This window comes from Drosophila busckii, chromosome X (assembly GCF_011750605.1).
Source record: "Drosophila busckii strain San Diego stock center, stock number 13000-0081.31 chromosome X, ASM1175060v1, whole genome shotgun sequence".
In the NCBI taxonomy this organism is placed as follows: Eukaryota; Metazoa; Arthropoda; class Insecta; order Diptera; family Drosophilidae; genus Drosophila; species Drosophila busckii.
In genome coordinates this window covers 13587190-13609081 of record NC_046608.1, presented here as the reverse complement: position 1 = coordinate 13609081, position 21892 = coordinate 13587190, and the positions used below count along the sequence as shown (strand labels likewise).

Below are 21892 nucleotides of genomic sequence, written 5' to 3'. Positions count from 1 at the left end.
CAAACTTTAACTCTTGCATACATTTTTAAATTAAAACAATTTTTTTTGATTTCCAAATGTTGTTTTTAGTCATTTCTTTAACATAATGTGTTTAATTAATTTAGATTTTATTCGTTTCAGCGAGTTCAGTTCGCAGACATGCAACTAATGATATAAGTTTAAGCAGATTTCAAACTAATAAGCAAACTAATTGACTTAATTCGTTTGACAGATGACTACTCGTTCCAAATGGCACGACGATCAACCATGGATGTCCTCGAAGAGTCTGCGCGATTCGGCGCGAACATAGAGAAAAGGAAAAGAATTTACTTTGGCGATGACTTTCAAAATGTGATTTGTCTTTCGTGAAGATGACAGCTTAAAGCTCGTCGTGTCCAATGAATTTCTTAACATAAGCCTGCAACTCCGGCAGTGAACGGCTGCCCTCGTACTCGTTCTGACGCTTGCCATTCTTATACAAGAACAGAGTTGGATAGCCTTCCACCTGCTGGGTTATACATATCTGTTTGTTCTCTGTCGCTGTGCAGTCGACCTTAGCGATGACAATGCCTGAATCGGTGGCAATCTGATCAGTGGCCAGTTGCTCCCACGTGGGCTGCAGTTTTTGGCAATGTCCACACCAAGGCGCATAAAACTTGATGAACGCAACACCATCGGTAGTGGCCTTAGTGAACTCATCTTCGCCGCTCAGCTGTAGCACATTTTGCTTCTTAACCTCCTCCTTGGGCTGCTTGTCGGCATCCTTAATCTCATTGCTGTCGCTGGGAGAGCCCAACATCTTCTCCACATAAGTCTTCAGTGTAGGCAAGTCGCGGGAGCCAGCATACTTCTCAATCTTCTTACCGTCTTCAATCCAAAGCAATGTGGGATAACCCTTTACCTCAAAGTCCTGGCATATCGAACGGAACTGTGTACAATCGATTTTGGAAATGGTCACAGTGGGCTCAGCCTTCAGCTCACCAGCCAGCTCTTCCCAGGTGGGTGCCAAACGCTAACAAAATAAAAAAAATAAACAAAATTAATATGCAATCAAGACATTAAACAAGCCAACTCAGTTATATACCTGACAGTGACTGCACCAAGGCGCAAAGAATTTGACAAAATGATTGCCACTGGACACATGCTTAGCAAATGAATCTTCATTGAGATCAACCACTTTGCCAACATTTGGATTAGCTTGCGCTTCCTGCTGCTCGTTTATGTCCTCCTCGGCGGGAGTATTGAGCTCTTGGTTAATAAAGTCAGTGATAGCGGGCAAATCGCGTGTGCCCTTGAACTTGACAGACTCCTCTTCGCCCAGCTTGAACAAGCGCAATGTGGGATAGCCAGTGACCTGATGATCAGCGCAGAGCGTCTGATGCTTGGTGCAATCCACCTTAGCGATGGTCACCTTGGGCTCTTCAATATTCATTATTTCGGCCAACTGCTCCCAAAGTGGATGCAGTCGCTTGCAGTGCCCACACCTGAAAAAGAAACAAGCTTTGAGATAAGAAAAATACAAAGCAAGCCACTAAATATAATATATATATGAATTAAAGGGTATAAACTGTAATCTTTTGTAAGCTCTAACGCCAAGTTCCTCTACTAGATATATACTTTCATAGTGGTTTTAATAATTTTTTGTATTTTAATATATATACTTTTTTTAATATTTGCAGTGGGTTTTGCATTTTGGGCAGGTAAGCGAAACAACATTTTACTATGAGTAAAAAACTAACTGCTTAGACTTCCAAGTATACACAGCATTGATAGTGAGTCAATGATGGTCATAAAGCAATCAAACTTAAATTTGATAGGCATGAAAAATTTTGCTCCATTATAGTACATATATGTACTAAAGTATATGTATGTATTTAACTTTTGCTGATAAGACCACCAGAGCGGCGTCTAAGCTAAGCATATTGTTGTCAATCAGTGAAGGGTTTTTGACTTTTCTCAAAAAGCAAAACCCTCTTTGAGCTTTGAAGCTTCCTTATCAGACTACGTGTTCATTTAATAAAACAAATTGACGGCTGCGTCAATGACACCGAAAAACGACGAAATACAACAAATGTGCCCAATTATGTTCTGTTTGTATTTAAACAAGGAAATACACATGTTCTGTTGAAGCTGTTTGCCTACACATTTGTAAACTTGTATGTACAGATGTCATTTTTAAAGATTGCGTGGCTAAATATTCTGAACACGTCTGTGTATTTGTATACATATATGCATGCATAAGAATGTATGCATGTGTATGTATGCTTGAATGTTCAACATGTTTATTCATTTGCCGGTTGGCAAAATTTGCAAATTCTTCAATTACAACTAAGTTATTGTAAGTACTTACCATGGAGCAAAGAACTTGACAAATACATTGCCGGCATCAATGTAGGTATCAAAGGTTTCTGGGTCCAACTCGACCGCAAATTGCTTCTCGTCTGCCTTAGCCTCTTCTTCGGCAGCTTTGGCCACAAACGGCGTTAGGCAGATTGCACATAGTACCAGCGGTAAAAATAATTTACTGAACATGATGGAGCTACTATCTCAAGTGCCTATCTTGTTTGAGCTTATTAATTATACTAGATTACAAGTGTTTTAGTTTGTATTGAAATGGAAATGAAGTTGGCCGTCTGACGCAGTGTGACCAGCGTAACAGTTTCGCTAATGTATACATATACTTTACCGATAGTCTTTCGATAAATGATTAATTTTTATAAAATATGAAGATATAAATAATTGTGCACTAGTACGTATACAATTTAAAAACTGCACAATGCTGGGTATAAAAATTAATGGCTATAAATTTTTATATTTTATATCAAATCAACCATTAAGAAATATACTAAACATAACAGCAGCTGTTAGCACAGCTGTTAATATAACAGCTTTTAGATTTTAAATAGTGTAAACTCAAAACTTCTGAATTTATTGTTTAAGAGAAAACATTTATTAAGCATAGTTTCATAACTTTTATGTTCAGTCCCTTCATGTCCCCTTTCAACCTCTGTAATCACACACTTAAGCAAAAAAAACCTAAAACATACAGAAAGTAAGGTTTAAAATTTACAATTTTTCATTGGAAGGAGACAAAAATAACGAACTGTGATCAAGATGGAAAACAGTCTTAGGTAGTTGTACCAGTATAATAGCACTTAGTTAACTTTGCTCAGACGCAAAGCAGTGTAGAGAATAACATGTTTTCTTAAAATATCGATTGCAATTTCATTTGATTCTCGCTAACAATTCCCCACACGAATCTCATTCAATAACCAGAGGCACCAATCATTTTGCGTATTTGCTCAAAAGACAACCAGAAGGTGAGCGACCATGGCGCCATGCGTATCCAGCAGGGCAGAAAACCCTTATACAATGCCACAAAGCCCTCCTTCCCAACAGTTTGACGCAGGCAATCAATGGAGCCGCGATACAGCAGACCACTGTAAAACGAATTAAGTTTAGCAATCTTTGAAAACATATTAATATATAAGAAGCTACTTACCGTCCCAACTCATCGGTGGGCTGATTCATGATGCGTGTCTTGACCACATCTGCCGGCGTACCCATTATGGCTGCCACAAAGCCAGCACACACCGAAGCGAGCACATGCACCGTATGACAGTCGGGCATATGCAGTCGATCCATAATCATATGCTTGATGGTATCGTAAGTGGTCAGATCGCCCAAATTAACTAAAGCCGCACGCTGCACGTTGGGTATGCTGCCCTTCCAGAGACCCTTGACGCCGCCGCGTTGGACAATCTCGCGGAATGCATGCGCCGCACCATGGACACGTGGTGCTTCACCCATTAGACGACGTCTGCCCTCCATTTGTATCTGCACCTTCACCAGATCAGCGGGCGAGGCAAGCCATTGTGCCACAGCGCCAGCAGTGACGCCACACAACGCAGACTTCCACACGGGCAAGGCTTGTGTGCCGTTCTGTGCGAACTCCTTGCGCATTAGATCGTAGCTACAGATGCGCACGCCACTGTCGAAGGAGGAGACGAGATTAGTGTCAACTCGAGTGGCAACTTAAGGGCTAACTCAGAGGCTCTCGTCTAGGATGCTACTTATTATATATTATGTTTATATATAATATTTGTACTTTGGGTACTTTATAAGTTCAGGTTGATTTGTTTGTTTGCCCACCTATAGACGACGTGTCTGTAGAGCGCCGGCGTCACGCCCTGCCATAATTTTAGGGCGCCCTCCTCGCGTACAATGCCAAAGGCGGTGGCGACCATGCCGCGATATTGCATCTGCTAATGGGGGGTGGGTTTGTAATTACATAATATGTATTTCAATTATATGTATGATATTTTGTTTACAACACGCACAATTAGACAAATTAGAGTAAGATGGATAAAGGATGGATGTTGGGATATACATAGAGTGTAGCTTGGGCTGGAGGCTTGGGGGGTTGGCATTGGCGCACAGTCACCTGACCTCGATCTCTGACATACACACACACATACCCTCAATAACAAAAAACAAAAACAAAATTGTCCAAAATCAAGATCTGCTTATCAGTTTGCTGATAATGCACATTGGGTTACCAAAAAAAGTTATAAATAAAAATCTAGCTGTTGTTAGTGGCAAAAAAAAAACAAGAAAACAATATTTCAAACACAATGAGAATACACTTTGATATGAAAAATATGGTAAAAGGCATATACCCGATATTAGCGACAAGTTTTGATATGAACATTATTTAAAAATAATATTTAAGAACTTTAAGCATATTTACAAAAAGAAAAGGCTTTTCTAATACTTCTCGGCATCTGTATTGCCTTTTTAGATTTTATATAAATATAAAATAAAATATATCTAGCAATATTATTAGTGCTTAAGCGCCTATCAATAAGTTTTATCTGAATTGAAATGGCGATTTGATTTGATACTTGTTTTCGAATTTCGCTATTAAAATGTATATCAAAGTTGGTTGCAGCCAATTAGAGCCTCATGCTTGTTTTTAATTTGCATAAATTGCGTTAATTTTTTAATGTGATAAGCGAGGTTAAGCTGTCAGCAGAGAGGCCTGTCCCAAATACAGTATAATGCCTTTTGGTTAGAAGACCTTTTGTTGCATAAGCAGCTTTAGTTAGTTAACGTTAGACAGAAGCGGGGCAGAAAAGCTGAGCATGCATTTAGATGGTTCACATCAATAGTTACATATGCACAATGCGCACAAAGTTGTGTTTTGGTGGCAACTCACATTGGGTTTGGCACTGCCACTGGGGGAAGGGGTGAGTGCAACAGCAACCGCCTCGCCTTGGATTTGTAGACGCGTCTTGGTGAGATCCAGCGGATAAGTAACCAGCTCAGCTATGGAGGCGCCCACCACAGAGACTACATAGGTGGTGGCAAATGAATCGGCATAGTTATATTTCACAGGTCGCAGCTGATGTCGTCCACTGGATCCAGCGGCGCTGCCAGCTGTTGCCGCTGCTGCTGACGTTGCTGTGGACGCCGCTGCATTTGGAGCGCTGCTGCTGCTCTCGGTGCTGGGCACACTTGCTGTGGTTATGGCAGCTGCGGCAATTACCTGTGGCACGGGCATTTTTAAGCTGCAACAAACGAGTATATATATTAAAACAGCATTTGTTTTATTCTTTTTTTTTTATTTTGTTGATAAACAAACACTACGCACTCGTGCGTTTCTCTGGCAGCTGTTGTGCGGACGGCGTTGCTACTGCGCTTGGCAAGTGAATTTTTTTTGTGAGCGCACAATCGCGTGACTAGCTTCAAACTTTAAGCTGTTGGGTTGCTTTCAACTATCAAGGATGCTCTGCGCACAAACATTTGGCTGCTGCTTTGGTTTAATTTTACATAACACAACAAAAGCAACAACAACAGCGCAGCACCAACGGTTGCCAACAACGTCAATGTGTAGGAAATAACAAAAAAAAAAAAAAAATAAAGCAACAAAAACAAATCTAGCGCTTGCCTGTTTTTTATATGTTAGCCCGCTAACGCCGTTGGTATTGGCGTTTTATATTTAATTAGAAGCACGAGTTGATCCACCGTTTATACATGGCAAAACTTATTTATGTCTTTAGTGTAGTGTGTATATGTGCGTGTGTGTATATATATAATGTGCATGTATTCAACGCGCTTATCAATTGGGTATCAATAAAACAAAACATTTGTCACTTTTTTTATGAATTCCATCGGTATGCGGATGACAGTGTGCTAAGCTGTTAATTAACAGCTGTAAGGCCGCGCGCTATGCTTAAAAAAAACATTTCTTACCGTCGAATATTTTTATGGCGCGGAAATATTATGAGAAATGACAAAAACACTTGGAAGCTAATTTTTTTTTGTTTTTCGCATGTAACGTTCTTCATTACAAAATACAATTTTTAAATTTTCGGTATTGTTCAATTAACATAAAATATACCATAAAGACATGTAATCAACGGCTCTATACAACACTGTTGCAATCAGCTGTTTGTGTGGTTAATTGGCCTTGGGTTTTCAAATACGGGCTCTGTGCAATATTTACTATGCCGTAAGCGTTTGGGTTTGCTTTTGCTTACTGATTACATCAAAGCGCAGACACGAGCGCAGCGTACCGTGAGTCTATCAAACTTTTGTTGAAACAAGCAACAGAATAAAGCGCTATAAAGTTACGAAATCAAATTGTCAATAAACAGCAACAACAACAACAACTATAGGTCAATAAAGTGAGTAACAATATGTTTAATGTAAACCTGTGTACAGCTCAGCTGCTAACAAGTTGTTTTTTGTCTATGTGTGTGTGTATGTGTCTTAAGCATGAGCCATACAGAGGCTGGGATAGCTACCGCGCCCAAAGCTGAGGCAAATGCGCGCCAACAGCTGGAAACATACCGTGTCTATGTGGTTACCTGGAATGTGGGCAGTCGTTTTCCGGATAACATATCCTTGCGGCAACTGCTTGGCTTGCAAGATGACGCTAGTGGTGATGGCAGCAATATGCATTTGCCAGACATCTATGCAATTGGACTGCAGGAGGTGAATGCACAGCCGCAGCAACAGGTGCTTGGGCTCTTCAAGGAGGATCCGTGGACGCACAAAGCCAAGGAGCTGCTGCGCGAGTATGACTACGTGGCCTTCAAGACCGAGCAAATGCAGGGACTGCTGCTGACCATGTTTGTGCGGCGTCCACATGTGCCGCATCTGCACGACATGGAGGCGGAGTTTACGCGCACCGGCTTTGGCGGCATTTGGGGGAACAAGGGTGCAGTAAGCATACGCTTTACGCTCTATGGCTGTGGCCTGGTCTTTGTGGTGGCTCATCTGGCTGCACATGACCAGCATCTGGACGAACGCATAGAGGACTACAAACAAATCATGGAGAATCATCATTACCATGTAAAGCGCTATCGTGAGATATACAATCATGAGTATGTCTTTTGGTTTGGTGATCTCAACTTTCGTCTGGAGGGTCACGACTCTCCCCAGGAGGTGCGCGAGGCTGTGCGCGATGAGAGCAAGCACGAGGAGCTCATGCAGCGGGATCAGCTGTATCTGGTGCGCGAGAAAACTCAGAAAGCTTTCCAAGTGCTGCACGAGCGTCTGCCTGCATTTCCACCCACTTTCAAGTTCAAAGAGGGCACCTCGGAGTACGACATGAAGCGTCGTCCTGCCTGGACAGATCGCATTATGTATGCTGTGCAGCCGCTCAACCGTCAGCCCGGCATGCAGCTCTCCATCGAGCAATGCTCCTATAAGTCACATCCCGCCTACACCATTAGCGATCACAAGCCTGTGACCAGTGATTTTACGCTCAAGCTATATCCAAACTATCGTGCGCCCGGCGTTAAATTCTCGCCTCTTTCCGTTTGGCGCATTGGCGACGAGAACACTGTGGAGTATCGCAAGCAACCGGAGTTTGAGGAAGGACCCAATGATTGGATTGCCATTTATGCGCTAGATTATGCTAGCTTGTCGGATTATGTGGCCTACGAGTATGTGAATCAAGCCGAATCGCCACCCTCGTCGGACTCGAACGCTGAGCGTGATCCGTTCGATACGCCAGCACCTTCAACGCATCGTCGACATCGTCATCATCATCGCAATCATCAGCGCTTGCGTCGCCAGCAGGACAACAATGAGGAGCTAGTGCGTCTGGATTTCGCCGATGATGTGGAGCTGCGACATGGCGAGCAATATGTGCTCATCTATTATCGCAGCACCGGACTGCGTGGCGTGACCAGCGTCTCGGGCATCTCCGATCCATTTGTATCCGAGAAGCGACGCGGCTCACCGCATCGCACGGAGTACCATGTGGACTAGCTAGCGGAAGCTTTGGACATTTATGTTATTTAGTCTCAATTAATATTTGCCTTTTGTTTTCGTGTAATTCTTTGCTAAATATCACTCTGTATGTTTGTATGCTATGATCTATGTATATGCATTTGTTGTTATCTATATGTCTACTGCTTTAAATTGCACATTACCACATAGAGTGTTGTAAACACATGCTTATTAATTTTATATATCTCTCTATATACACCAATTATAAAAATACAGCACACACAGACACCACACACATCCAAAGCTTATCATCGAAATGATAACTTTATATTTTATATATACAAGAAACTGTCTTTTACATCACAATTACTAACGACTTACAACTATTTTTTATACGCTCATTTATCAAAGATAAACATCTATACATACCATATATTTGATATCAATTTTAGAAAAATTATATTTTAACCAATATACATACATATATTCAAAATTGTAACCTAGAGGTCACTGTAAGACTGTATTTAAGAAAAATACAGTGAACGGTCGCTAAATATCAAAAAGTTATTTTCAAAATTAAATGCAATTTAAAAATACGAAAATGCTTAAACATGCAAGTTGATCTGATCTGAGAAACTCAATTGTCGGTATATAGTCATACAATTCCATTCTAAAATGTTTCATGAACACAAAAAAAATAATATTAGCTATTCTAAATAACCCAACTGCCAACCTATTGCATTTTGTTATACTTATCTGAGAAATATATTCAAGAATTTCAATTTTAACATTTCAAAGTTTTAAAAGTAACAGAACTCTTAAATCTAAATTTACCTAACATTGAAACTTACCAAACACTAATACTTTTAATTATGTTTTCTCCACTAAGCGAGCGTTCACTGTACTAGTTGTAGCATTACCTAAGATCCAACATACATATTAGAAGCCCAGCTCAGCGGAATGTGTATTGTATTTAAATTTCCACCATATGACTGCTATTAGACTGCTCTTTATTTATATAAATGATGTCCGTTGTGCAAGTATGTGTAGCGTAGTTAACCGGTTTTTTTTATTATTATTTTTTGTGCAATGTTCGGCATTGTCAACAAAGGTTATGAATGACGTCACAGCCATTGCCACACCTGCAGCTCTCTCATTAGCATACAAAAGTCAATATCGGAGTGGAGTGGAGTGGAGGATGACAAGTCTGAAATTGGGCTAAACGTAATAACAATTGTAGTTGCTCAATTTGTTTATAACAAAAAAGACAAATATTTTCTTGGTGATGCTAAGTATTCATTTTTCAGTTTTATTATATGGTAAAGATAAATATTTATAAATATAAATAGTATATGTATATAGTATATGTGTGTGCTACTTAATCATCTTTATTATCAATCATCTGTAACTAAAGTAACATTTTTATACTCGCACACGAAATATACTTTGTAGTGTTATTGCTAAAAATACAATGTAGTTAAATGTTATAGTTATAGCCTATATATTCATATATGTGTGTGTAGCTGCACAATTTGTTTTGGCGAGTGTTCAGTTTCGATTTCGTTTTCGTTTAATTACTGATGTGATGCTGCTGCTCTTTTCAGAACAATCTTTTTCCGCATGTTTATCTATAAAAATGTGCGCCATAAATTTTCGAAAAGCGCACACGCCTCGAAAAACGATTGGATTGGGAATGGTGTCCCCCATAAATAATCACAAAAGATATTCGAAATATATAAATTTCACATTATAAAAAAAAAAAAAAATACAGGCAATTTACTTCCCATTATATCATGCGTGTTGGAAGTTCTGCTGACTATAAAAATAAATATATATAGTATATATGCTATATGCTGTATATATATAAAAATTTATTTTCCAAAGGATTGCAGACTTTTCTTCTTTTGTTCGAGCTATTAATTCAGTAGTTGTAGTTGCATTCAAAGAGTCAAACTAGATATGTACATATATCTAAAAAGAAAATCTTATAAACTATATATAATTTATAGATTGGTGTAAACTTAGGCTATATTCGTTGATCAGTTACATGTTATTCGAGTAAAATGTAATAAACAGAATTTCAATTGTTCAAATACTCAAATACTACAGTTAAATAAATCTATATTGAAATTAATTTTGTTGCTTTGCCTCAGTCAGTTAAGAACTTTCAAAAAAATAAAGAGTATCAAATAATTAATGTTATAATACATATGCATAATAAACTTTTACTTTTCATTATATACAATTACAATTATATATAGATATAGTATAATCGTATGCATTATATACAAAAATATTCATTGCAATCAATGATTTTGATTACTAAGCCTTACTATATAATAAATTGCATACAATATAAACTACATAATACAAATCAACTTAAACATCAAATTGATGTTAAAACTTAAACTAAATACAATATTTAATTCTCTTTCGGTTCAAACATTATCAAGCATACGTTAAACGCACAATAAAAAAAGGAGTAAAATAAATAAAATTAAAAAAAAAATGTTAATTGTACTGTTTTTAGTTTCTACGTTTGCTTGTTTAATTTTTACGTAATTAAAAATACAAGAGTAAAATATACGAAAGCAGTCTAGGCAGCTCTAACGGTACACGGTGTGTCTATGGGAGTGTGTGTGTTAATTAAAAAAGCAAACTCTTCTTAGCAGCGTTGATCTTTTGCTTGTGTGTGTGTGTGTTTATATTTAATGCTTGGGGGCATTTAACCTTGATCAGATTTGTTGCGCTGAACTTTTGATCATCAATTTGGGCAGACAGACAAGTGTAGTTTGTGTGTGTAATGCGTATGCGTATGTGTGTGTGTGTTTATATGAACGTAAACTATTAACAGGCTCAGTCTTTATTTAATTAAACGTGCGCCTTTTGTGCGCAACCAAAAAAACATTAAACACACACAGACACATGCATACGTGTGTGTGCAGGCAAAGTAAATAAATTAGTATGTTTACTTTGGCGCGCGCGTTGAAAACTAAAATTTTGTTCTTTTGAATTTCATATAAGGCAGGCCACCAAGCAAAAAATAAAAAACACACACACACACACACTTAAAAGATAATAAAAAAAAAATGTGTGGTATGCCTTAAAAAAAGGAACTAAACTTATTGAGCAATACAAATGACACTAAACAGCAACAAAGGCAAAGTCTGTGTGTGTGTGTGTGTGTGTTTAAATTCAACCCTCAAATCAGCAACAGCTTGCTGCTTTCTCACACTTGAGATTGAGAACAAGATGTTGCTGTCAATTAGAGCAGCAACACTCAAAGCAGAAGCAAAAGCAGAGAGCACGAGAACAAATGCCTCAACAATAAATTCCTTGTGGTCTGTCTGTCTCTCTCTCTCTATTCGCTGCTTAAGTTTGCATAAACAAATCTAACAAAGTGCAATACACACACCAACACACACACACGAGTGTGTTTATTTATGTTATGCGTTGCCATTTGAAAGTTTTAACAATAGCAACGCTTTGTCTATCAATTTGTTATTGTGCACATTCCTTAGGCTCACGCCCACGTCCACGCCCACACGCCTACACGCCTGTCTGCGTTGCTGCTTTGACTTTTCAATTAGGCAATGCTAAATGCTAAAAAAAAATCCAATTTTCAAAGACAAGCCTTGGGGCTGTTCAAAGTTCTACTTTGCAGTTGAGTCTTTTCTTCTAGAATTACAATACACACCGTTATTTTTGCGGCGACAAATGGCAACCAATTCTTTCAAGTTTTGAATGCTCTCTGCTATGCAAGCTGTCGCTGTGTGTGTGTGTGTGCTTTTGTTGGGTGTGTGTGTGTATTTTGTTCGTCTTTGTCGTTGGCTTTGACAGCCGGCTAAAAACTGATTTTAAAATCACTCATACATATGTAGACACATACAGCTATGCAGCTATGTGTGCATGTGTGCGTGTGTTTTACAATAAGAAATAAGCTTGGCCAGCTCTTGGGGCTGGGCAGTTGTCATTGTTGTTGTTGTTGCTGCTGTTGGTCAATGCGCGTGCTTGAATGTTGCTTGGCTCTCACTCGTGTTGTTGTTGTTATTGTTGTTGTGTTGCTTTTGTTATTGCTGCTGCCTTGCTATTGCGCAAGTGTGGCCACCTTTTGTTTTTGCCGTCCCTGGTCCGCTGCCTTGCAATTTCCACTGCTGCACTGCTCTTTTCTGGATTCGTTTTACTTTCGCATTTGTAGCTCGTCTCGGTTTTCTGCAAAAGAAAAAAGGGCCAACAAATTATATACACATGTACATATGTATGTAGATATTTTTATATAAAAAAGAATAATTTTAATTTATGTATGTCTGTCCGCACATTAAAGTTTATAATGAAGAGCGATTTCTTTTAGAAGCTGGCCTTTGCCTTTGGCAGGCAATAAAAATACTTGATGAGTCGCCAGAGCTTTGCTACATTCAACGAATTGAATATTCTCTATAAATTATATTATTATATTCATTTCATAGAACAAACAAAATTGTTCTTTTTTTCGCAATAAAGTGCGAATATTATGTAGATAACCATTTAGCATAGTTATTTAAATTCGAATTCTTTTAACTAATTGCTAATTTAGAAATATTCATTGTCATAGTAATGTTTTATTAATCTATTAAAATATTTTTGATACTAAGCATCAGCAGCAATTTAAACATGAAACCAAATCCAGAATTACTGCGACTTTATTAAGCTAAAATTATCTGTTAAGCTTAAAAGGTCATAATACTGAAGATATCATATAGTTCCATATATAAAATCTGTCTATGCTAATTACTGCACAATTCTAATTTGCAGCCGGTCATTGCACATAATTAAAAGTTTCCTGTTTGCTGAAGATCTCTATTTTTTTCTTTCATTTTTTTTATGCATGCGAGCGAGACTTGACTTAATTTTATAATGGCTCCACTGTAAGGGCATTATTGCGTTATTCTTAAATGGGCCACATTGTAATTAAAACTTAAAAAAAACTGCAGAACGTTAAAATTAAAATTTGCTGCTAAACTCAATTAATGAACAACGCATGCGTGTATATGTGTGTGTGTGTGTACCTTTGTGTGCCTATGTGTGTGTGTCGTTTCGCATTTCTGCTGAGTTTGCTTATTTGACAAAAGTTCTGAAAGATCCACAATCGTGGTATGTACTTGCTCACACACACAGAGACACACACACACACACACACTGTGATATACACACATTTAGCTCTGACAGAAAGTCACGTCGATTTGCGCGTACCGGTTGACGAAAGATGCGATTACCCCCATCCCCCGCTCTTCGCATCGTCTCACCTTGCTCTCCCTCTCTCTCTCTCTCTCTCTGCCAGGGCATGAGCAACTCCATTGGATCAAAATCATTTGCAAGCTGCACGGCTGCTGAGCGTGACGGTGACACGTTGCCCTGGGATTATGCAAAAGAAAAGAAATTGCAGCAGCAGCTGAATTCGAAAGACAGAAAGAGAGAGAGAGAGAGAGGTAGAGAGAGCGGAGATAAATTGCATGCATCTGCGTTTGCGCGCACAGTGGGCTGCAATGCGTCGGTATTTAACCAAATTTACTTTTTGTATACGTTTTTGTTTATAAACTTTTGCAACTGTGCGTAAGTTTGCTATGCTGTCCGATTTTCTGCTGCCAACTGACTCACGTTTTATTGCGAAATAATAAGATTGTGATTAATGCATTAAAACAAAATTAGAGCGCTATTATTCAAAGAATAACAACAATTGAGGGGCAGCGCTTTTAAACTTAAATTGTTGCACGTAATTGCAGTTCCAACTTTATTTTTAAATTTCGTAAGCAAATAATTTGCTTTTATCTTTTAACAAAGCAAAAATAGCAAACAATGACAAGCTTTGCATGCAAAACAAAAAAAAAACACCACTAAGTACTTTACAAATGTAACTGTATGACAAATTCATACGCTTAAAGTGCCGTTAATAGTAGTGTTTACAGTTTTGTGACTCAAAACATTTTGCGTGGCTACATGTTAATTACAAGTTTAAATGTCGTTGAGCGTTAAAGTAAAACTTTAAAAAGTTGCACCACTGTGAGAGGAGCAGCGCTCAATTAAAAATTTCTTTAGCTATGCCACAGCACTGTGTCAATTCTGAGGAGCCTCAGTTAAAATATACATATAAAGGAATGTCTACGATAAAAATTGCCTGCGTACAGATAGACATATAATCACATATATTGTATTATATATATAATACAGTAAGCATTGCATATAGGCAAATATTATTATATATAATATATTTTCAATTCCAAAATGTTTATACTAGGAAATTAAATTTGCATTGAGCCATAAAAATTGACAGCAAAGTAGAGCAAAGTATCAATTGCATTAAAAACTAAAACAAGGCCTGGGAGATTGAAGATCTTATTTCTAAAACGAGTTCAGTCGAATATTTTAACTACAAACTTTTATTTAAATAACAAAACAGACTGCTTTAACAATTGACAATTTATTCAACTTCATAGCAAACTATTGAAAAAATAGTTGCAGCTTAGTTGCTTATGTAGGGTGTTTACTGTATTTAGCATATGTACATAACTGAGAGACAGGCAGACAGACAGACATATTAGTACTCCACTTGCAATACAACTTAAGCTGCTTGCCATGTGTGTGTGTGTGTGTGTGTGTGTGTGTGTAAAAAACCGTCAAGACTGCTTGTGACCCGGCACAGTTTGCTTTTTTGTATTTTGTTTTTGCTTTTGAGCTACGTTATTTATATTTTTAAGTTGTTGCCGTTGGCATTGCCCAAAATGCGATTGCGTAAGAGTAACAACACGATTATGTCTGTCCGCTGGGCAAATGCAGGCAATGCCATACAGACATACATATATGTGTGTGTGTGTGTGTGTGAGTGATAAAGGGCGTGAAGTCTCAGTCTCAGTCGCGAGGTAAGCTAAGCTGAAGTTGAGTTAAGGTGAACTTAGGCTGAGTGTGTTGGGTAAAAACCACAAGCCAGACACAATTTGTTAATCGACTATGCGTGTCACTCTCTTGCTCTCTCTCTCTCTCTCTCTCTCTTTCTAGCTGCAAAGTGACGCAGCTAAAACAAAATAGAAAGAAAAGCTCTGCACTGCGTTGATTTGTTGTTCATTTAGATTTCAATTACTATTGCCCATGCCCATGAGTGTGTAACATTGTTTCAGTTGCATATTAAATATTACAATGTGTCAGCAGCGCTAATGAAAATTACTGCAAGCGTGAAGAGCAGTGCGAAGAGGGGGGAGAAGGGTGCAGAGCAGAGGCGCCTTATCGCAATGGGGGGGCTCGCTGGCTCGTTTGCATTTGTCTCTATCAATACTTTAATGGTTTCTCAATAGACCAACACACACACACACGAGCACACGAACACAAGTTATTGAGTCTCAAGAGGCTGTCAGACATTCCTGCTCTCCCTCTCCCTTAACCACACTCTCTGCTTCTCACTCTTCTGCTGTGTCAAGGGTTGCGGCGTTGATTATTTTATGGCCATGTGGAAATCTACAGGAAATGTCCGAAAAGCGACGCTGCTCCGGGTCCGGCCTGGAGAGAGAGAGACTGAGGCGACGGTTTTCCGATGAAAAACGTTAAAACGTTTCGCATTTTTATGGCATTCTCAAGTGGCCAGGCCAAGACTGGCCCGAGCAGCGCTAAATGTGCAAGAAGAAAACCACATGAAGCAGCTAAGAAGAAGAAGCAGCAAATTGTTAACTTGGCGCAAGGCTGTAAAAGCAATTAAAACAATGCAGCCAAATGGACAAACAGCTACGTTGAGAGCGAAAGAGAGAGAGCAGCTAACACGCAATGCAATGAAAAATACCCATTTGTTAAAATGGAAAATGCATAAAGATGTTTAAATTGTACAAAGAAATTTCTGCCAGGCGCCGCGGCGCCTCGACTTTAACTCCCACCCACTCTCTCTCTCGCACTCTCTTTGACTCGCTTTCTTTGTGTAATGGAAACTCCGCTGCAATTTCCATTTTCCATTCGAGCAAAGACATCACGAGTTTTTTTTTGCTTAGTTAACAAATTAGCAGATGTGTGAAATGTTTTATTTTATAATTTGCTGTTGTTGCTGCTTCTTTGCTTTGTTTGCTTTTGTTATTGCTTAAATTTTTAGTGGCGAAATAAAAAATTGCAAATATTTGAAAGTCGTCGATTCCAACAATTGCTCTTTGTTTACCTGGGCCGTTAATTTTCCCAAGAAAAAAATAAACAAACGCCCAAAAGCGCGTAAAATGCGTAATAAAATAATTTGCGTACTTAGGATATGCAGACAAAGGAATTTCAAGTACTTTAACCTCTAAAATCAAAGTAATAATTCAATTAAACAAAAATATACAGAAACATAATTGTTGAGCCTTTGTGAATAATCAAATACTAAATATACAAATACAAATTCAAATAAATATTTTTAGCAAATACTTTCGCAATTTAGTTAATAAACAAATAATGCTTAAAATACATTTTTAAGCTTTTTAAGCAACACTTAAGCTTAAACGTAATCGACTGTTAAAATCTCTGACTAAATTTACAAATAATAATTGCTTAAACCTTTGTTAAAAAGTTTTAACAGCGAAATAATATTTTAACTAATCGACTGTTGTGATCTCTGCTGAACAAATTTCAAATTTTTATGACAACTGGGGCTTTGTATTCTTTATTAAGTTTCGACTTCCTTTACAACCTGTTATTTGCTCTCATTAATATGATAAACAATTTATAAAAACACCTCCAAGCATTAACATTTTGCGAAAGTAGTTCTGATTTTTTCTTCTTTTAGTGTTGCACCCATATTTTGACTTTATTCTGGTTCATTCATAGGCAAGTTTCTAAAATTTGCGCTTCATTCAGATTCAGAGTTTCATTTAATATTAAAGAGCTATAAAGAAATATGTTTTGCAATATAAATTGATTCTCGCTCTTCAGCAATTTCTAACTGTAAAATACATATTTGTCAATAGAATTCTTGTTGACATGCCGCATAGCTTTGTCTATGACTGTGTGTGTGTGTCTGTTTATCTGTGTATGCGTGATATGTGGGTTACGCCAAGATTATCAACAAGATATTTGAAATTTCTTCATTTTATGTTTGTGCTCCACAAACAGACAGAGCGACCGACCGACCGAAGAGTGAGTGAGTGAGTGAGTGAGAGAGATGGAGCGAGAGAGAAAGGTGTAGAAATTAACAGCTCGTGTTGGTGTTGGGAACTTTATCTGGCAAGTGTCATGGATTGCGGAGAGATTAAAGTTGCGCTGCGCTTTGTTTGCTGCGCTTATCGCTCAAGATAAATTTATTCGTGTGATTGTTTAACAAACAACTTACCTTAACAAATAGTTTCCATTGGAATCTTCGCTGTGGCAGCGACACTTGTTGGTGTTGCTGCTGCTGTTGTTGTTGTTGTTGGTGTTGCGTTGTTGTTGGGCGCTGGCGACTCCAGGCTAGCTGGCGATAGACTGCTGACATTCATGGACGTATTCTGGGTGAACTCAGTGCCGCAGCCCGCCATGGAGGGCAGGCCCTGGGAGCTGCTGGAGTGATGGACGCCATTGGTTGTGTTGGTGATGTCGTGACGCAGACGTGGACAGCAGATGCGTTTGCAGGCCGTCCACACTTGGGGCTGGCAGCCGACGACAATGAAGATGAAGACACCTTGGAGCGCATTGATCAGATCGGTGACCAGCCAATATTCCTGCGGGCCACCCACCAGCCAAGAGATGATGTCGCATATCCAGGTGGCGCCCATGACCACCACCAGCTTGAGACAGACACGCCCCAGAGCCGACTTCTCCGACGTGGACTTGACATCGTCACGCTTCCACAATCCGCAGGTCAACTGATGCGTGGTGGAGATGAAGAGCACAATGTTGATGCAGAGCAGCAGGCCAATGGGGCCGAAGAAGTAGGCGAAGATGGCCAGCGAGCGATTGTCGAACCAGCAGTAGCTCTGGCCAAAGCCCGGACGCAGCAGCGAGGTCTCCGCCTCGGGCAGCTGATCCACGCAGGCGGCAATGGCGCAGATGAGCAGCGGCACGCCCCAGGCGTAGGCGGAGTAGAGACGCAGACGCAGCGTCTCCTGGTTGCGCTCCAGCGAGCTGGGACGGAAGTCGCGGAACGTCCACCAGATGTTGAAGCACATCGTGTTCAGCCAAAAGAAGGCGCTCAGGAAGAAGAAGTGCATGCCCGTGGCCACCAGCAGGCAGCTGTGCGTGCCCGGCACCAGCGCCGTGTTCAGCTCCACCATGACCAGCAGGATCTTGCCCAGCAGCAGGCAGAAGACGTAGTAGATCTGGCAGCGCCAGTGCAGCGCATGATGCACCGCCGGCAGCATGTAGCCCGCCACCAGCGTGGCCGCCAGGAACACTATCGAGATGATGAAGCTCACGTCCAGCATGGCGCGCTGCACATTGCCCACCTCGCTCTGCTCGCCCTGCCCCTGATCCGCTGTGAAATGCTGTGCGCACACAATAATCTTCACCTCACCCGCCCGCTCCGTGTGCTCCAGACAGTAAGCCGCCGGCGCCAGCTGCGTATGCGGCAGCTGCAAGGCGCCCGTGCTCTGATTCAGCTTCGCCTCCTGCCAGTCGCCCGCTATGGCATAGCCCCCATCATTGACCGGGCAGTCGGGAAAGCCGAAGCTGGTCTGGTAGCTCTCGGCGGCGAGCTGCGGCGCCAGCTGCAGCTGCGTGCCGTTTGCCGGGAGCTGCTTCCTATGGTTGCAGCTCTTCAGGCTGCTGTCGTAGTTGAACAACATGCCGCAGCATTTGCGCAGGCGCAGCATTGGCGGCGCATTGGCCGCGGCGGCGACATTCGGCGGCTGCAGTGCATCGTTGTTCAGGCAAACCAGCGCCACGTCGCGATCCACGCAGTAGTCTTGGGGCTGCAGCCGCAGTCCACGCTCCCGCAGCATGAAGGTGCCGTTGGGGACGAGCATTACGTTGAACTGGCGACTGCTGAAGAGCTCCGGCTCGTTGCCCCACTTGCATCTGGGACGCACATTAGGCGCAAATTTCATGAAGCGCGGCTTACCGCCGTGCGGCTCGAAGAAGCGCTGCTGCTGCACCAGATAGACGGCGGGCACCCACAGCTCCGTGGTGCCGGCGATGCAGCTGAGCGTGCTGCTGTTCAGATATTCGCCCAGCTGACAGCACTTGTTTATCACGACGCGCGGTGGCGATGGACGGCCGGAAGGGGGCGCTGCAGACGTCGTCCCAGCTGTTGTTGCTATCGCTGTGCTGTTGTCCTCAACCTGCTCCTGCTCCTTCTCCTGACCAACTGTTAGCTGGATCAGCAGCAGCAGCAGCAGCAGCACTATGCTTAACTTTACTTTGTTCATATTTATGTTTGTTTTGTTTTCGCTTCCTTTAATACTTTAATACTTAATTAACGTTTTGTTTGTTTGTTTGTTGTTTGGTTGCTTTAGTCTAATTTGCTGGCATTGGCATGTGAGCGTGTGAAAATACAAATTGTTGTTTTTGTTGTTGCTCTGCGTCTTTTGCTGCGTCGTCTGGTTTTAGTGGTTGCTGTGCTTCTCGTTGTTGTTGTTGTTGTTGCTAACATTGTTTGGCACTGCTAGTTGTCAATGTTTCCCCCACCACACACACACACTCACGCACACACTCGCATACGAGCAGAAACAACACAGCAACTATATCAAGCACGCATGATCTTTTCTCTTATTCTCCTTCAGCTATTCGCTTTCATGTTCGTCTTCGTCGGTTCTCAAGCGTAGCAAGCACAAATTGCTTTTCACTTTTCGTCTTTTTTTTTTCTTTTTTACTTATTTTCTGTTATTGTTTGTTTGCAATGCACGCTCTTTTGGCAAACGCTGCACAAATAAAGTTCACCCAACAAAAAAAATTCACTTAAATAAACTTGGCGCGGGTTGAACGAACCACAGTTGCATTTCAAGCGCGTAACAAAATAAATAAATCGCAAGAAATTAAGATACACACGCACGACACAACGCGCGTCCGTTAACTTCGACGTTTCTTTTGTTTTTGTTGTTTTTCTGGCTAGGGTTGTTGATTATATATCACAATATCAACATATCGATATGTTTCACAAAATAGTATATAATTATATCGTTCGGTTCGAGTTCGACTCAAATGTACGTCTCAATGGTATGAGTTCGACTCAAATGTTCGCCTGCCAGTAAATTTTGTCAATATAACTAATAACAATTCAAATTTAGTTCTAGCTTAATATTAACTTTTTAAAAAGCTAAGTCAAGCTATATATTTACTTTGCACCTCTGATTGTGTGCGCAAGTTTCGAGCAATATAAAATTTTAATAAGCGAGAGCGAGATGCAAAGAATGCAACACACGAGCGAGTTTCATTTCAACTGAGTAAGTAAAGTAAGTGTTACCAAATGGCGATAAATTGGTTGTATCGTTGGCGGCAAACGTTCAAAACGAAAATTCTTTTCAATTTTTCAGGCCTGGTCACATCACAGATTGTTTCAATTGTATTACAATAGCTGGTGGTTTTTGATTAAATGCCACCTAGCGGGCAAATAGTGAACTATGATCCGAGTTAAGCACCTCTTGGGTAAGCTTTTAGAACACATTTATCATTTGAATAGTGCGCCAAAATACAGTATTTTATACTCTGCTTTGGTATTTTAATTAGATCGCTATCAACTATTGTCACATTTCAAGCAGCTACTCTTAAATCTAATTTAATATTATCACATTTGAAAACTTTAATTCTATAAGACCCATTTAGTTACAAAACCAATTTTGTTGAATAGGAAAAGAACTTTGAGTAAAATAAATATTTAGCTGGCAACATTTCTCTTATAAATTTTATGAAATTTTGTTAAAAAACTCTAAATTTATTTTATAATCTGTTTGTTATGCACGGTATACAAATACTTTAATTATTTGTTTAATATTCGTAGCTTAGTTTAGGAACCATAAGCTAATAAGCTAAAATAAAAATAGCTAGAAAATATTAGAACGGGCTGCCAAGGTCTTTGGCTAATAAAATTACTTATTATTATTATATGTATTAAAATAAATTATTATTAAATTGAAGTTAAAAGAATCAAACTTCCAAGTGTGGGCTTCATTTCACTTTTTTATGTTTAGCAAATCATTAAATTTATTTTTATTCCCTTCTATTGAAGATTAAAATCATATTTATAAGTATTTAATACATATCCAAAATATATATACACAATGATAGAATAACTATTAATTACTTTAATTATTATTAATTACTTTTACAAGATAAACTGCTGTGCACTACTTAACCCTTAATATACCGGAAAAAAAGACAATATTTGCCTTTGCTTATCCTGTTGGGCGTTAATTGCACAAATCTATGCCTGGCATCGGAGTCAGGATTGCGGACTCCGGAGTCCTTGCTGTTGTTGCAAGTGTCAAAATGCGCAACCTCATCAGCGTCAACAAATTTTGCTGTGTGCTCATCTAATCAGAAATTAAAAAGCCGCCCCGTGGAGATTAATCTCTTACATCCGCTGACGCCCAAAGCGCTTCCCACTTGCGCATCCTTCCTGCTCCTGCTCCTGCTCCTGCCACCCTCTGATTCATTTGTTGCGTTGCGTTGTGTCAAAATGCAAAATTCAATTGCTTAGCCCTTTGTGCGGGTTGCTGAGTGGGTGGTGGGTGGGTGGAGTAATTTACGAAAAATTGACATAAAAATCTATTTGTCAGCCCCT

At 39.8% G+C, this 21892-nt stretch overlaps 4 protein-coding genes across 5 annotated transcripts; 1 reads left to right on the top strand and 3 right to left on the bottom strand.

Moving 5' to 3' along the window:
• Nucleotides 1-54: 54 nt before the first annotated feature.
• Nucleotides 55-2599, bottom strand: LOC108605625 (thioredoxin domain-containing protein 5 homolog). The gene is made up of 3 exons (XM_017995408.2): nucleotides 2330-2599; nucleotides 1064-1463; nucleotides 55-991 (listed from the first exon to the last, which is right to left on the bottom strand). Exons 1-3 carry the CDS (start codon nucleotides 2509-2511, stop codon nucleotides 359-361), a joined length of 1215 nt encoding a protein of 404 aa, XP_017850897.1. The 5' UTR covers nucleotides 2512-2599; the 3' UTR covers nucleotides 55-358.
• Nucleotides 2600-2919: 320 nt separating this feature from the next.
• On the bottom strand, nucleotides 2920-6122 carry LOC108605607 (mitochondrial uncoupling protein 4). Of its 2 annotated transcripts, none has more exons than XM_017995384.1 (5): nucleotides 5930-6122; nucleotides 5198-5549; nucleotides 4132-4241; nucleotides 3482-3970; nucleotides 2920-3419 (listed from the first exon to the last, which is right to left on the bottom strand). In XM_017995384.1, the coding sequence occupies exons 2-5, from the start codon at nucleotides 5540-5542 to the stop codon at nucleotides 3245-3247; spliced, it is 1119 nt and encodes a 372-aa protein (XP_017850873.1). In that variant the 5' UTR covers nucleotides 5543-5549; nucleotides 5930-6122; the 3' UTR covers nucleotides 2920-3244. The 2 variants fall into 2 exon arrangements, with proteins under 2 accessions (XP_017850873.1, XP_017850872.1); XM_017995383.1 differs by having other exon boundaries at nucleotides 2921-3419; nucleotides 4132-4244; nucleotides 5930-6121.
• Nucleotides 6123-6444: 322 nt separating this feature from the next.
• On the top strand, nucleotides 6445-8617 carry LOC108605655 (inositol polyphosphate 5-phosphatase K). Its single transcript, XM_017995441.1, has 2 exons — nucleotides 6445-6668; nucleotides 6759-8617. The coding sequence occupies exon 2, from the start codon at nucleotides 6760-6762 to the stop codon at nucleotides 8260-8262; it is 1503 nt and encodes a 500-aa protein (XP_017850930.1). The 5' UTR covers nucleotides 6445-6668; nucleotide 6759; the 3' UTR covers nucleotides 8263-8617.
• A 2131-nt stretch (nucleotides 8618-10748) lies between these two features.
• On the bottom strand, nucleotides 10749-20209 carry LOC108607050 (probable G-protein coupled receptor Mth-like 1). Its single transcript, XM_017997661.1, has 2 exons — nucleotides 17531-20209; nucleotides 10749-12435 (listed from the first exon to the last, which is right to left on the bottom strand). The coding sequence occupies exon 1, from the start codon at nucleotides 19539-19541 to the stop codon at nucleotides 17532-17534; it is 2010 nt and encodes a 669-aa protein (XP_017853150.1). The 5' UTR covers nucleotides 19542-20209; the 3' UTR covers nucleotides 10749-12435; nucleotide 17531.
• Nucleotides 20210-21892: the final 1683 nt, after the last annotated feature.